The sequence below is a fragment of the Anarhichas minor genome, unplaced genomic scaffold, assembly GCF_050575085.1.
Source record: "Anarhichas minor isolate MPS153535 unplaced genomic scaffold, ASM5057508v1 ptg000028l, whole genome shotgun sequence".
Classification (NCBI taxonomy): Eukaryota; Metazoa; Chordata; class Actinopteri; order Perciformes; family Anarhichadidae; genus Anarhichas; species Anarhichas minor.
The window spans coordinates 8,198,382-8,215,254 of NW_027466474.1; the positions used below are offsets into that span (position 1 = coordinate 8,198,382).

A 16,873-nucleotide genomic window follows, 5' to 3' on the forward strand; every position below is an offset into this window, starting at 1 on the left:
GTCGCATTTGTGATCATTTTCCTTAAATGTCCTCTATATGATATTCAGAGCATTAATATTGCAGCAAACAACTATTTGCTCTGTAAATATATAGTGGAGTAATGTCTAAGCAGATATGAGGTCGCTCCCCTTCTGTGTGTGTTGTAATCTGAGCTTCTCCTTGCTTTGTTGACATAGCATGGCAGCTGCACTTGCTCTTCGTGCATGTTAGTGCATGTGTGTGTGCCCCACTGTGTAGCTCATGTCCGCTGCTCTGCCCTGCGTTCAGACGGCGGTTACGGATGATAACAACGTGCACACCGACCGCATCTTTGCAGAAGTGCTGCGTCTTTTGGTTCCCCCCCCCCCCCCCCCCCCAGGTTAACGCTGTTAGCTCTTTCAGCACTGTTGCTGTTGTTTGCACTGTCAGCACCTTTAGTTGCAAGCAGGGCTCTCAACATGGCGAGGAATGCTCTGAATTAAAGTTTATTTTATATATTTATTAATTATTCATCTGCAATCAAACTGCTGCATGAGGAAGTTCTTTTTTCGTAGCATTGATTTCCACCATTCTATTTTAAAGGTTTACTTTGTGTGTATGTGTGTGTACAATAAATTTGTGTGTTTCTCTCCATTAGAGTGTTCCTGCGAGCCATCAATACCTATGCGGACACAATGAACCAAATGTTCCTGAATAACGACGACTTTGAAGTACAGGTAAGTGTGTTTGTGTGTATTTACAGGCTTTTACTCATAATGACAGCGCCTTTTTTTTGGGCTGTACTGCTTTTAACAAAGATCTCTATTGTCTCTCTCTACATCCCCACTCTTCGTCGCTTGTATTCTTCGTCTAGTTGTGGAATAACTACTTCCACTTGGCGGTGGCGTTTATTACCCAGGAGTCTCTGCAGCTTCAGCATTTCTCGTCAACCAAGAGGAACAAGATTCTGGCCAAGTGAGAGAAGGGGGCATATCATTTTACCACACACACTCTCCCTGCTCTAATGAAACACTGAGTGATTTGTGATCTATTTTGCAGTCTGCATTTACTGTTTACACTCCCACTGCCTATTAAAACCGTGTGATGCCTGTAGAGAGATATTCAATTTGGTTCATGTTGGGGCAGATTAACACAGCATTATCTTTCCCACTGGGGTCCTCACTCAGTCTTTGAAGATGAAAATATCAGTATTGATCAAGTCATTGGGCTGATTTCTCTTTCTGTCTCTGTTTAAGTGTATTTTTGAATCTCTTAATTCCAGATATGGAGATATGAGAGGACTCATTGGCTTCGCTATACGGGACATCTGGTACAAACTAGGTAAGAAAATCTAGTTTGCTTCTGGGTATGCAAACATGTGTGTTTACTCTCATATAAACACATCCCAGTGTAGGTGGGTGAACAGCACAACCAAGCGTCGGGGGAATTCATTCACATAGAGAGACAGCATGTACAGTGGTTATCCTCTGGAGATAGGAATCAGAGTTCAAATCTTTATTGTTGAAGGAAACACTGCCCTTGAATTAGGATGTGTTGGTGGTCAGAGACCTGTGGAGCCTTTCAGAGGACAGCTGGTGAGCAAGGGGAGATGGGTCAGATATGGTGTTACGTGCATTTTCATTACGTGTGTGTGTGTGTGTGTGTGTGTGTGTGTGTGTGTGTGTGTGTGTCTTTCAGGCAGTCATAAGATCTGTTTCATCCCTGGCATGGTGGGCCCCATCCTGGAGATGACTTTGATCCCAGAAGAAGAGCTGAGAAGGGCCACCATCCCCATCTTCTTCGACATGATCACCTGTGAAAATGCACATTCTGGAGACTTCCACAAGGTAGAAACGCACCAATACAATGTCGCACAATGTGCAGAAATGTTCAAACAAAACATCAGAGGATGCGAAAGACTAATTCACATTTGCATGCTCAAAACACACAAAGAAACACTGGCACATGCACATTGTGCTCATTCATCGATTTCCTGTGGCACTGCATGGAAGTAAAAGAGACACCTTAATTGTGCTTGCATAATTGATTTGTTCCTTCTATTACTTCTCTTATTTGTTTTCTCCTCTTTACTCTCTCTCTCTCTCTCTCTCTCTTTTGTTCTATAGTTTGAGGATGAGATCATTCTGAAGTTGGACCATGAGGTGGAGGGTGGAGGAGGAGACGAGCAATACATGCAACTACTGGAGACCATGTAGGCCTGAGTATTAACAGATATACATTCACAAAGCTTGCAGCACTCAAACACTGAATATCAAGACCAAATCCTCTGATGATTAACTTGTGGATGCTTGTTGTCTGCCAGCCTGCTGGACTGTGCTGCAGAGAAACCCACGCTGAGGCCACAGGTGCAGCACTTTGTGGCCTTGGTGAAGGGACTCCTCATTCGTCTCCTCGACTACCGTACTGTGATGAGCGACGACAGCCGCAACAACCGCATGAGCTGCACTGTCAACCTTCTGGTAAGTCCCAACTTCTTTGAAATACGGAATACCTTACAATGGCTGCAGGCTTCATCAGCTTTTTACAAATTCCCTCTCCACCACCGAGGTGTTTAGGTGGGCTTTCTTGAAGGGCAGTCGCCAACGTGGGTACAGGACTAAGTTGGTAGTTAGGTCCTTGAATTTCACCATATTGCTGTGAACCTCTCCATAATACTTTAATATTTTTTTGTTTTCTTCGTGATTCATTGATGCTGCACATCTTTCGAAATCGACTATATGTTGTGAATCTGGCATGCGTCACCATGGATTTGAATTTGTTCACACCAACCTTGATACATGTTCTGTACTTTGTTGCTGCACTAGAAAGGTGCTGGCCTCAGACACACACACACACATCGTTAAACTCATTATTATTGAAATTAACTTTATGTGTGGTTGACAACAGACTAGTAAGTGAGTTAGTTCCACAGAGACCTCGGTCAATAATCTCATCCATACCAGAAGAGCCACACTGATTGAACAGTTCATTATGCAACACTGATTTTATGTCTCGTCTTTCATGCCAAGGTCTTTGTTTCCCTTTTCCTCATTTGATTTGTGTGCTGATTGATCTAAAGGAAAAGATTCATCTCTGTGTCTGGTCTCTGACAGTTTTTGCAGAGCGTTGCATCAGCTCCTGTGTGCTGCACATCTTTTCTCTTATGTGATCTCCTAATCATATTCTCCCCCACTGTACACACACGTTTAGAAATGGATCCCATCTACCCACCATGCAATTGTCTCCACAGAACAATTAAACGTTATAGTTCCTTCAATTTGTTTTTGTTCTTTTATATCTGCGTTTTTTATTTGGATTAGAAGACATTTCTGACACGCTAACATTCAGGAGGATCAGTTAATGATGAACGGTTGTGTCTGTGTTGGTATCTATAATGTGTTATTTTCCTCTTTCGGACTTGAGGCTGTTGCCACATGACAGAGATGTTTAACTTGTAGCCTGTGGCAGCTGCCTATTAGCTATTCTCTTTCATTTGTTCGGCCAGCTAAAAAAAATCCCTCCTGCAGGCGAGCAGCCCCCCCTCCCCCCCCAGGCTAACTTCACTTAGGAAGTACACACACATACGCACAGGTATTCGCTATGCCTCCTCATGTGGATGCACTTTCAAAGACTCACAAATACACTTAGATGCATTTACAAGCATACACTCAAAGCTCAGGCTGAAATAACCTTGGCTAACCGCGTGCTAAAGGCTTTCCGGAATAACTCATGGACACTTTCAGCTGCTGAAAAAAGCACGTTTGTATTACAGATAACACTTTCTTCATATAAGATATACAGTATATACCGATTTTAAAAGTGGCTGTCACCTGGTGTGTTGTTGGTTAGGAAAGATGCATAAAGGTGATACTGTAGTTCTACTATGGATAGTGTTGCATGTTGAAAAGACTGCTCAGAGTAAAATCATCTGACCTGCATGTAGATGGACAGCCTCCAGCAGGACATTGGCTACTCAAGTCAAAATGCATTGATGCAAACAATGATGTATCTGACCTTTGCAAAAATAAAGCAAGTAGCCATAAATATGCATACCATATGCTACGGCTGCACAGTGAATTTCACAGTAATTGAGCTTGGTTTTTGCATATTTCTGATTGTTTGTGTGTGTGTGTGTGTGTGTGAGTGGGAGTGTGTTGTGTCTGCTGACTCGTGATGGGGAGGAGAGTTTGGGTTACATCAGTTCGTTCCACTCCTCTGTTCTCTGTAGGCGTCATTAAACTTCATTAAACTGGGAGGTTGTGCTGCTTAACTAACAAATGTGCATGCACACACTCCCACACACGAACACACACAGGCAGTCTGAAGCATAACCCACATAACACACACAAACCGCCTTTTAAAACAAACACTCCTCCACATGAATTACAAGACAACAAAGCAGTAATCAGTGCAGTGATTCCGAATGATTTCAAATCTGTCACACACACGTTGACCCAACTTTTCCTTTTGATTTTGCAGAACTTTTACAAGGACATCAATCGTGAAGGGATGTACATCAGGTATTTACGAGCTGACTTTGACATTAAATACATTTAAGTGGTGCATTTTTGCTTTGTAAATGAATGTATGTGTGTGTGCGTGTTTGTGTGTGTCTGAAAGTCTGTACGTGTGTGTGTGTGTGTGTGTGTGTTGCTCCGTAATCTGACAAGGGATTATACGAGTCCCACTGAATTAATGTCAGAATCCACAGGATCAGCTCTTAGTCGGACTGGAGGGCGAACCGAGAGAATGAGAGACATGATTGGTACGAGGGAGAGACGGAGGAAGGATGATGGCAGGAGAGAGAGAGAGGGAATACAGATCCCGTCAGGTCCCACGTGCATTTCTGGGGATAGCTTATGGACATAATTAGTTATCTGTATGTGGTAATGTTAGCTCAACTCTGTGGTTGATCAGCTGCCTCCATCTATCCTGTGGAGAATACCCGTAACATTTGGCCAGCTCGCTGAATAACATGAGGAAACAAACATAATTTAATGGAAATACACATTAAAACAGTAAGCCTATGTGCTGTATAATTAACCAGAATATTATCTTACACAGTTCTAGCTATATTACTAGACACCATGCATGGATAATAAAACCTCAAACTAATTATGGTCTGGCCCAGCGTGTGAATTAAAGATCATTAAATTTGCATCTTAATTGCTTACATTTATATTGAAAATAAAACTAATGCGAACATGACAACTGATTATTCCCTAAACTGTATTAATTATATGCCCAATGTATTAACTACGTATCCTTATAGTAAACCATCTTTTGCAATTAGTATGCAAGGATTGTACTTTCTTTACTGTTTGTCAGACCTCTATCAAACTGTAACTGTTTTCCAAACATTTCGTTTTTTTATTTTTTGTTTTATGAGATCTTTGCGGAGCTGTCTCATTAGGAGATTTAATTTATTTAAATTTTCTGCAGCCCTGATGCAATCTACATTGCCTCTGTGCATTATATTGTAGCACACCAAGGAATTAAGCACTTCAAAGTTTACTGACTGTTTTAATGTACTTCCTGGAATCGTGTCACCTTTTTAATTAATTAGAGCAACATTAGATTGGAGCAACTTTAGAGTGATCTAAAATGAAAAGATGAATTCTACAAACTTCATCTCCCAGGTTTCCTAGGTTTCTTAATTAACACCCAGGTATAGAAGAATTGGTCTCTTGCTAATTGAACACCTCAAATTACTGGTGAAAAGCACAGAGAGAGATGGAGGACGGAAGAGAGGGAAGGGTGGAAGAACAGGAAGGATGAAGAGCGAGGGGTCAATCAAACAAACGGGTTCAGTAAGTAGATTGACTTGACATTCACACAGTCAACAGCAACTCTTGTCCTAACCAATAGAACAGGCGGAAGCTCCAGTCGGGAAATTAGCTGCTTAAGAGTGAAAGGAGCAGATGAGGTTAAAGAGAATAGAAAGCAAGATCCTTCAACATTTACCTCGACAGAATGAACGATTGACCTGAGAGTGCATCCCGCATGCAGAGGATCTTTCATTTAAAAGCATCCAGAAAGCCACTGCTTTCTTGCTTTGTCATCAATGCCTAAGCAAGAAAGTCCAGCCTCTGCCTGTGTGGCACAAATGTGTTCCCCTAACAGAGGGCGAAGACAGAGAGAGATACAGAAAAAGATCTCCACAAAAAGCAAGCAGTAAACGAGCATGCTGGTTGGCTAATGTTCCCATCTTCCTCTTTGTCGGGCTTATAAAACATGAACATATGGGCTACAAAATATCTGCCAGACAGTTAAAAAGACATTGCGTCAAATTGTACTTTTGCGTGTTCGCATGTGGGTGCTCTTGAATGACCGGTCTCTGTTGTGTATGTATTTCAGGGTACGTATAGGTGTGTGTGTGAGCATGAGACAGATTGAGTGGGGCAGTGACACACAGCTGCGTAAATAAATACACAAATAAATGCTCCATATGTTTCAAGTTGCCCAACAGGGGCATCTAGTGGAGTGATCTACACATTGCATATTAAGGTAACCTGACCTCTGTAACTCTGTGTGTGTGTGTGTGTGTGTGTGTGTGTGTGTGTGTGTGTGTGTGTGTGTGTGTGTGTGTGTGTGTTTGTACACGTGTGTGCTCAGGTACCTTTACAAGTTGAGGGACCTTCATCTGGAGGGTGAAAACTACACCGAGGCAGCATACACACTGCTGCTCCACTCTCGTCTGCTCAAGGTAGGACACACACACAAACACGCTCCTCTGACGTTTTAATGCTGGACCCAGCGTCTCGCTCTGTCTAATCACTTTTCTATTTGCCACGAACAAGACAGTTTTTTATTAGCTGATAAATGGTTGCCTCGTCGCTGGCCTCCAAAATATTTAGCTCCGAAGGTTCGTTTATGGCATCGCATCGGCCACTGTGGGTGCATCGCTGTGGTGATTGATTCTGTGTGTGCGCAGGTTTTCGTGTGAGTGTCAGCGCATGCATGTGTGTTTGACCTCTTTTGTCTCTTCATCTCTTTTATGGGACACTTGGAGGCCCACAGAGAGGAACAGGGGAATAAGGGCGTCGCTCCCTTTCTCTCGTGTCTCTCTCCTCCTCTCGCTGTCTAGTATCATTACATCAGAGCAGTTGAACTCTATAACATTTTTTTATATTCTCCATTCATCTCCAGTGTCAGTCCTGTCATACCTGCTTCACATTATTGAAAAGAGCGGGCTGTAAAGCACAGCATGCTCTAATCCTCCTCTTCTTAGCAGATAGACCTGCTCCAATAATATAAGTCAGTTTCGGATTTTTGTTTAGTTTCCAAATGAATTTCTGTGTAATTTCTGTAATGGAAGATTAACTATTGCCTCATCATAATTAATGAACATTGCGCTGCATGTTTTCGTGTGCACTCGGCCTGTGACTAATATTGATTTATTACCACAAAGAAACTAAGCTTTTAGTTCTTCTCCTCTCTTGTTTCAACATCATGATAAATGGAACAGTAAAAAGCAAAGTTGGTCTGACTGTAACTTTTTCTCTTTCATTTCAGCAATACTGTGTCTCACTTCCCTGTCCTTATTTTTATCTTCCTTCTGTCTCCGTTCCAGTGGTTAGACGAGACATGCAGTCCCCAGTTTGAGTTCCACGGCTCGCAAACCCAGCGGCAGCTCAAAGAAACTCTCTACGACACCATCATCGACTACTTTGACAAGGGCAAGGTCAGCCTTGTTTTAGACTACAGCATGAGTCTCTTTCTTAAAAACACCCTCCTAGAGTAATGTGATGATTTAAAAGAAATGTTGATCAATGCTCTAACATCAGAAATAGGCTTTCTACTCTGAAGAAAGTTGTTAGCAGTCAGTTTCTGAATTCCTTTTACAGAACGATTGAAAGAAATCACAAGACGAGGCAAATAACGTCGTTCACTTAAGTGAAAGGCCAAAAAAAAATTCTGAAATCAATGCTCAGATTTTAATTCAGGGAAATTGTCCTTTCCTGTATCAAACATTCAATATATTTCAAGGATGAGACAGTGTTGCAATCATGCAGTCATTGTCTCCGAGCGGTATGTTGATATTTCATTCATTTTGTATTCTCTATGAGTGCTTTATGTTCTCGGAAGCAGTGAAAGAGAAGTTTCCCTCCACTCCCCAGAGACCTGGAAACAGAAATTTCCACCAGATGAATTCCCACCACGACAGCTGCTGCCGAGCTATAAGCAGATGGTGTAATGAAGGACACTTCTTCCTCTCCTTGTGTGTGTGTGTGTGCATATGTGTTTAGATGTGGGAGGAGGCCATCACTCTGTGTAAGGAGCTAGCTGAACAGTACGAAAACGAGATCTTTGACTACGAGTTACTCAGCAGGAGACTGGTAATACATGACTATCTCAAACCGCCATGCTCTATCTTCTGCACATGATCTCACATTTTTCTCTGTATTTCATTCTCTCATCCTTAAATCCCCTTCAAAGATGTTATAGATGTCCCTGTGTGTGAGGGAGTGTTAGAAGGAAAGGAAGACACGGTCAATTTATTTCAGTTTTTGATAGCAGCAGTAACATAGCTCACTTCCTGAGTAAATTGTCCGGCTGCCAGTCTGTAAGTTCTAAATTGCACAACCTCAGAAAATATTCTTCCCAGTCAGCAGTTTTCACACCAAATGAGTCATCTACACTCTCAAATACTACAAACGATTCAGCACAACCATTCATCCATGTTTAAAAATGAATACTTACTTGACACTTCAAGTCCTCCTTTAAAATAAATCTCTTTCCTCAATTACCATATGACCCCAAAGTGTGATTCTCCATTGCCAATCATTAGCAACTTAAAACCTCTCCCAACCCTTCTTACTGTGTCCTCTCTCTTCTGTTTCTTTCATCTCTTGCTTCAACAGTACAGCAGAAGTGATTCCCTCCATGCCCAAATCCAGCACCACCTTCTCATCTATCTCCCCTTCACTCAATTCTCCCCACAGAGACTTACACTTTTTCCCAACAATGGGGAAACAATCTCTTTCTTTATATGACTGCAGCAGTGTCTCTCTCTGCTAATGTTGAATCTATGTGGTTATATAAATTGCAGACATTGCCCTTGTATGCTGTGCATTTTATGGTTGCTCCATCTATCAAAGGCCCAGCATTCTGCTGAGGGTAGCTTTGTCATTGGCTCAAGCTGATAAAACTGCTATGGCTGCACACAGTGCACATCTGAAACTCTCTTCTGAACACGTGTTCTGTCTCTCTCTCTCTCTCCCTCTCTACAGGAGAAACAAGCCAAGTTCTACGAAAACATTATGAAGATCCTGAGGCCTAAACCAGACTACTTTGCAGTCGGCTACTATGGCCAGGGCTACCCTCCATTCCTCAGGGTTTGTGTTTTGTCACTTTAAAAGTTTACAGTGTTACAAATAAAGTTGTCACTTGTCATAGAATAGAAGCAAACTGATTCACACGATGTGTGAGGAGCACAAAGGTATCACGGCCTCCTTTCCTTTTACAAAGAGTTTACAAAAACCTTTTTTTCTCCATCATCAGCACTGAAACTAAGCTGTTTAAAATTGCAGCAATGGCTTCTAAACACACCAGTGAGATGATTAACAGAATGGGACATGAAGTACCTTATGGGAACGTTGTCAATTTCAGCAAATTGCAGAAATATAATATTCCACTGCTTATAGCTCCTTTACTCATTAGATGTGTTTAACTGCTGTGGTAAGGAGTATGAGAAAGACAGTTAGTCTGTTTTGAGGGGGCCAGGGTAGCGAAAGGAGACAAGGCATCGGACCACTTTGATCTACCAGCTCTATATGAACTGACTGACCTATAAGGAAGTCCAGATGAAAAGAGAATGCCCCTTTGTGGTCGCAGGAGAAGTAAGGGCTTAATCTTTATCATTATTAACACCAGTACATTTCCTGTGGCTTCAGAACAAGGTGTTTATCCACCGCGGCAAGGAGTATGAACGCAGAGAGGACTTTCAGAACCAGCTGATGAGCCAGTTCCCCAGCGCTGTGCGCCTCAACACCACCACCATACCAGGAGACGACGTCAGGAACTCTCCGCTGCAGTGTATCCTTCTGCGAGCATAACAAACCCATTAGTAAAGTGGTGGCTGTAGCTTAGTGGGTAGAGGGAATTGTTTTATCTCCAACTCCTACTGTCTACTGTCTGCATGTTGCAGTGTCCTTGATCTGAACCACAAGTTAGTCTCCTGCTGCCTTACAGCAGCGAACTGCTCCTTATGCTTCGGATGCAGAGATCAAATATTATTTTTGTCTGATGCATCGCTCAACTATCACTCTATATATTCTAACACATGGATGTAGAGATACTCTCTAAAATGTAGTGATGTTTCATTCCTGAGTGATCTGAACCAGATATCCAGTGTTTCACAGTGACGCCAGTCCTCGAGATTCCTCCTCGCCTGAAGAACAAACCTTGTCCCGACCAGATTATCAAGTCTGTTAAACAGCGTGTTTTAATCTTCATATTTTGATAAGGAAAAATGTGAATTTCTGTGAAATGATATGCACTGAAAAAAGTCCTGATATTGTCACGTTTCCCTCTTTTTTAAATTGAATTTCCTTTGTTTGACTTACATCTCTGTCTCTCTTTATGCTTAAACTATGTGCAGCTTCTACAAGTCCAACTACGTGCAGCGTTTTAACTATTCCCGACCGGTGAGGAAAGGACCCGTGGACCCAAACAATGAGTTTGTTGTGAGTTTTTATTAAAACACTTAAGACTACCAGGACCAGTGTTTCATAAGCTATTGTGTACTTGCATTGTCTGAAAAGATGAGCTCCTGTTAAATAAGATAATAAGATTGTATTCAATAGCAGAGTGTGGTATATCGGATTATATTGTAAATATATCTTTGAGCCAGAAGCTTATAGCTTCCATAACTCTCCAAATCCAATGTGAAACGGGACAGTGATGAAGATAAAAAAAGACTGCGAGTCCACAATGGCCCCCACATCTCTACCTGGGCAGAGGGGGATGTGTTAAATAATGCTAAAAGTCTGTTTTGCTTTAAAGGTGTGATCATTTGTAAATGCTTTGTATGTAATGTAAAGATAGGTTCTCAAACTGGTCTGAAGTAGGAACTCTGCCACTGCAGTAAAATGCCCGATAGAAGATATCTCAAGTTTTGCTCTCCATGCTGTGAAAGAGAAAATGGTCTCATTCGACTGTGACCTAACCGCAGCTGTTCAGATAATCTGTACCGGGCAGAGGCTGTCCAATCTTCTCCGAGTGACAAACCATGTCAAATAATCCAACCAGGAGACTGTATCTGCCTCAGAACTCTGACAAAAAACACCCTGAAACCCTGCTGGTCCTGACCACACCATGTCCTGCTACCAATTTCAACGTAAACCAGTATATACCATTAAACACTCCGATATAGCAAACTTCTGAACAGGACTTTGAATGATGTCTTCAACAGCATTAAGAGTCTGGAAAGAGTTCAGACTTTAATACAAGATAATGGTATCTTGTTGTGAGCGTTCACAAGTGGCTGACGCTCAACTTATTGCTTAATTTCTTTCTTCTCCTTTCCGTTCCCGTGTTTTAGTCTATGTGGATTGAACGCACAACCTTCACCATTGTGTATAAGCTGCCAGGGATCCTGCGCTGGTTTGAAGCTACTGACATAAAACATGTAAGTGTGTGTGTGTGTGTCACCACCACTGATTAAAAAATATATATATATATATTTTTTTTTTCTGAATTTTTTATTCTATTCTCCAACATTCCACCCTCTGCTTTTCCCACCACTCTGCTTCTCTCTCCAGACGACCTTGTCTCCATTGGAGAATGCCATAGAGACGATGGAGTCCACCAATGAGAAGATCCTGACCTTGATTAACCAATATCAGGCTGATTGGACCCTTCCCATCAACCCCCTCTCCATGCTGCTCAATGGCATCGTAGACCCAGCTGTCATGGGCGGCTTTGCCAAGTATGAAAAGGTGAGGAATCAACCCAATTTATAACCCTTTGCTGTGACCATTGTTGACCATATTGTTTTTTTAAGATGGTATGGGAGCATTGGAGTTAAAAATCCATTGTTTATTACACCTATCACACGTTTACTTTGATTTTGGCTTGCTTTTCATAGGCCTTAATGTTATTAATATCTTATTAATGGCCTTAATGTTGTATCTAAAAAAGCTATGATTCATTGTGACTTACCACTGAGTCACCAGTCACTGAGATTCACCAGCTCAGGACTATTGTTTTTTAATGCATAACTACAAATATTATTAGTTTTCATCCTCAAACATTTTCAGTGTTATCATATCACGCAGAGGATGAATTCAGTGGCCTTAGAAAGTGCACATGTGGGTTGAAGAGTCAGTCATTCATTTACAAACCGGGCCTGGGCAGGTGATATGTATAGCCGCAATGTTTTAAATGAGTTTTACATTGTTCCCCTGTATCAGGCGTTCTTTACCGAGGAGTACAATGAGCAGCACCCAGAGGACAGAGATAAGCTGATGCGCCTCAAAGACCTCATCGCATGGCAGGTACTGAAGACGCTAACACACGTTTTTGGAATACATGTACACACCACATATAGATGTCCTTTTATGTGGCCGTTGTGTTGACACCATGTTATTTGTATTTATAGATCCCATTATTGGGTGGAGGGATATCTCTCCATGGGAAGAGAGTGATGGATGACCTGCGTCCTTTCCACGAGCGCATGGAGGAGTGTTTCAAGCAGCTGAGGAAGAAAGTGGAGAAGGAGTACGGAGTGAGAGAGCTGGTAAGAACTGGGGGAGAACGGATGAGAGAGGGAGAAGAGACAAAATGTGGGGAGCAAGTTTTTACTAAAACATGGTGTTTCTCTGTAATCCCAAATATGTTCTTTTCTGCAAGTCTGGTCACATAGTTACTGCGGAAAAGCTGCGCTAATTAAGCTGCAAATGAGCTGGCCCAGGCGAATTTTAAAGATCAAAGCACTTTCAAAAGCCTTTGAGTGTATTGTTGATGTAGGATTTTGTACCTTTTAAATTCTCTACCAACCACAGCATGGTTCGGATGGTCTGACTGGGGCTGAATGTGGTCATTAACTTGTAAATTGGTTCTGCCCTTGAGGAGAGATTAAACTAATGATGAGCAGCAGGGATGTGCTGTTTTTAAGAGTAACCCCACTTGCTTTTGCTTTTATTACATTTTCGAATGATGTTCTTCTGCTTTGCTTCACTGTCACTATTCACAGTAGTATCAGTAGAATATTATCCTTGCAGTGTTGTCTTATATATTGTAATATTATACTGTAGTATTGTCCTATATAACAATGTTCAACTCTCTATTTCTAGCCGGACATGGATGAGAGGAAGTCCACTCGTCCTCGCTCCATGCTGCGCTCCATTCGTCAGTCCATCATCTCAATCTCCTCGCTCCAGGGATCTGAATGTGGGACTCCAACCAAGCTCAATGCAGACAGGTAGCTCTGTCATACATTTATGTTTTGTCCAGTTTTAAGCCATCATTTTATGAAACACTTTTTAGATTTTAGATTGTTTTACCTAAATGTTGTGATGTGGAGCTGGACTCCGCTATCCCGATGCCCAATACCCAGCCGAGGACCGCCCAAGAAACCGTTCAGATTAACCCCTGCAGATGCCCTGGTCCATAATCCATAGGAACAGCTGGGGGGGGGGGGGGGAGTGTTGACACAAATGACTCAACCAAGCAGCAGTCTGAAGTTCTAAAACAGGAATTGAACCACCCTTTCAATGAATCTCCACACTGGGCCAAGATGTAGGACGTTTTAGTCCACTAGCTCTCTCTCTCTCCATACATCGCAACAAACAAAGTCTGCTAGAGGCTGGTAGACAGGCTGAGTCTGTATGTACTGCAGTGCAATAAAATGGCCATCATTTTCTAATTTATGACATAAGGTCAGGCATACATCTTATCTCAAACTGCAAAGATGTATTCTTCATGAAAAATACTCCACAACAACGTGGATATGAAAAATGAACATATATCCCCTTTTATTAACAACTCGCACCCTTCCTGCCTCCTCACAGGGACTTCCCCCCAGTGTCGCCCTCCTCTTGGACCTCCTCCTTGCCGCGCTCCAGCGGCAGCATGAGTTCAGGCACAGTGGAGATGGTGGTGACGGTGGGCGATGCGGAGGTAAAGCTGAGGAAGAGTAAAAAGAAGAAGAAGAGGAGCAGCATGATCTTCATCACAGAGGAAAGAGAAAAGATGAATACACTGGACTGCAAACGGGTGAGACTGAGCTTTAGTGGGAGGTAGATCATGGGATGAGAGATGAAAGGTAAAGAGAAAGACGTGATGGAGTAGTAGAGCTGAGTGGAAGTGTTGTTGCTGAATTTTGTGTGATCTCTGTCTCCCTCTAGCTGTCCAAGAAACAGGAGTTCCGCAGTGACACCAACTTGTCTGAGCCGAATACAGGAACTGTGCTGCTGACCAATGCCAACTCCAGATCCCTGCCTGCCATCACAGGTGACTAACGTACACAGATTCACATGGTGCTGTCTAGTGCACTGTAAGTGAGTTTCACCTGTAAACCAAGGGCCCACAGAGTCAAAACAGAAAGACCTGTAAGGCCTTTGTTTTTTCCTGACTATAAGGAAAAACACACATGGGTTCATGGTGGGAATATGCCTGTTTTTAAAATAAAAACTGGCAAGCTGTTGCAGTCATAGCCTGACCTAACAGAAGCTCTGATGCAAGGTGGCAAATTAGTGAATCAGTCTTGTTGCTTGTAATCGTTTCAGAAATGGGCACCAACCTCATTCAGTTTATATATCATTGCTTCAGTTGCCAAATAGTGTATCAGTGTCTCCGGCATCTTGCCATGTTGGTCCAGGCCAGCTGAGCCAGCATCGACTGTGGTGTGGTGACTACATGTCTATTGTGCATCGCCGACTACAAGCTGTACAGCCTCACTGAACATAAACACAGTTCTAGCGGTGACGCCGGAGCACGCAGTTCATCAGCAGAACAGCTGCAGGAGCACAATTAGTCACATTAAATGGTCTGGCTGCAGGAGGAGGGTTCATTCTAAGTTGGTTATGAATGAGACGAACACTAAATCCTCATTTTTTCTGTGTGGAGGTCTGTCCTTGGCGGTGATCGGGGGCGCAGAGGAGGTGGACTCTGTCAGAGCCAGGAGGGACAGCAAGAGCATGTCTGTCTGTGTGAACTCTGACCGAACAGCGGACAGACGCTCAAAGGGCGTCATCAACCTCCTCTTCAAGTCCAAGGTGAGACCAACAGGTTTCATGCGGTCCCCTATAGAAACATCCGGTTGACGTTCAAGGACTGCAGTTTGGGTATAGATTGATAATATTTTGGGAAACATGCTTTTGCGCTTTCTTGCCGAAGCTGAAAAGAGAATATTGATAAAACGATGGATGTCAAATATGAAGCTATAGCCAGGGGATGGTTAGCTTAGCACAAAAGCTAGAAACAGACGGAAACAGTTAGCCTAGCTCTGTTCAATAGTAAAAATACTCTGCTATGGTCATCTACGCTAAGGAAACCAGCTGCTGGCTGGCTTCATATTTATCCTACAGACATGAGAGTGTTATCGATCCTTTCATCTAACTCTTGGCAAGAAAGTGAATAAGAATATTTCCCATCATCCCAACATCAGTCTTATCTAGATTATTACAAACAACGTTAAAATGTAAAAGATTTGTGTTATTTGAATATTTTTTACATCAACACAAACGTTCCCAGAGACATATTTGGAGCTAAACCTTGTGTTTACATGTTGTTTGTTTCAACAGAGCTCCAAATCAGAGGATGTGAAGTCCAGTGATTCAGCCAAAGGCAGCGCCAATCATTTCTGAAATCCTTTATTTTAATTTCTCTTGTTTCCTTTACTTATCTTTATGCGTTTGTTTTGCAAAGAAGTTCACATAAACCTGCAAGCAAAACCAAATTATGCACACACACACACACACACACACACACCCACTCACTCAGTCTGCCTGTCAGTCTCAGTATTGCTGTTGCCTTAATATAATTGATTTTACCTGTCTGTCAATAAAGACTATTTTTGTGGCGTGACCTTTTCCTGGTAATTCAACTGATTCCCAGTGAAGCTAAATGCCATCTTACAGCTTTTCAATCAATTGTGCTTCTACAAGAACGAGCAAACACAAACCATCCTGCCACCGTGCTTGATTAAAGAGCTTCTTATTATACGGTTTTCAGCATTGTTGTGACTGACTGAAGTTAATGGGAAAATAATCACTTGATTAAGCACAAAGGTTTACCGTGTCCTCCCAAAGGACTTTAAACACGCTGCCAAAAAGCTTTGGAGCTGATACAACAAACAAAGTCTAATAAATTAAAAAATAATACAAACTGGAGCAACAAACTGTGGAGCCTACTGTACAAATGCTACAGGATTTCTTGTGTGCTCACAGAGATGAGACAAAACTGTTTAGTATTTCTTCCCCAACATAAATCATGTTGTATATTGTGCATGAGTTGGAACAGCCATTTACTTTTATTTAAAATCTAAAAGCATCAAGCTTAAAGGAATAGTTTGTTTTGCTAATTGCCTCCTGGATCTAGTTTAATCAAGTATGTCGTAGTCTTCACAAAATGATTGCCCTTTTCTCCAAAAATGTACTTGAGTAAGAGTAAAAGGTATGGTGCAGTAAACGTAATATGAGTAGGAGAAACATTACAGCCTTAAGGCCAATGTGGAACTTTATTGTACAGCTTGTGCTATCCCACCCTCACTCAGTTTGTTGGTAATACGCACGGGTACACTCAACCCTTCAGGTCCTGAATCCATGCAACAAAACACTTCAAAGTCCTGACAGATGGTGAGTAAGTGAGGTGTGACAGGATATTAGCTTAAGTCTTACTTTCTTCATTGACTTTAGTGACATTTTAATAAACATTCAGATCAATTGTTGAAAGAGCAGACAGGCTGTT

General features: G+C 42.1%; 1 protein-coding gene across 1 annotated transcript in view; it reads left to right on the forward strand.

The window, feature by feature from the left end:
* Positions 1-15,991, forward strand: part of dock2 (dedicator of cytokinesis 2) — an 87,647-nt gene extending 71,656 nt beyond the window's left edge. The window contains exons 29-51 of the mRNA XM_076103076.1: positions 618-696; positions 834-934; positions 1,242-1,300; positions 1,658-1,806; positions 2,086-2,171; positions 2,283-2,439; positions 4,439-4,479; positions 6,575-6,665; positions 7,533-7,643; positions 8,209-8,298; positions 9,193-9,297; positions 9,856-9,997; positions 10,306-10,387; positions 10,563-10,647; positions 11,505-11,591; positions 11,725-11,901; positions 12,376-12,459; positions 12,564-12,701; positions 13,258-13,385; positions 13,975-14,179; positions 14,311-14,416; positions 15,032-15,180; positions 15,709-15,991. Coding sequence (XP_075959191.1) covers positions 618-696; positions 834-934; positions 1,242-1,300; positions 1,658-1,806; positions 2,086-2,171; positions 2,283-2,439; positions 4,439-4,479; positions 6,575-6,665; positions 7,533-7,643; positions 8,209-8,298; positions 9,193-9,297; positions 9,856-9,997; positions 10,306-10,387; positions 10,563-10,647; positions 11,505-11,591; positions 11,725-11,901; positions 12,376-12,459; positions 12,564-12,701; positions 13,258-13,385; positions 13,975-14,179; positions 14,311-14,416; positions 15,032-15,180; positions 15,709-15,771 — 2,515 coding nt within the window. The 3' untranslated portion in view covers positions 15,772-15,991. The remainder of the gene's footprint in view (positions 1-617; positions 697-833; positions 935-1,241; positions 1,301-1,657; positions 1,807-2,085; positions 2,172-2,282; positions 2,440-4,438; positions 4,480-6,574; positions 6,666-7,532; positions 7,644-8,208; positions 8,299-9,192; positions 9,298-9,855; positions 9,998-10,305; positions 10,388-10,562; positions 10,648-11,504; positions 11,592-11,724; positions 11,902-12,375; positions 12,460-12,563; positions 12,702-13,257; positions 13,386-13,974; positions 14,180-14,310; positions 14,417-15,031; positions 15,181-15,708) is intronic.
* The last annotated feature ends 882 nt before the right edge of the window (positions 15,992-16,873 follow it).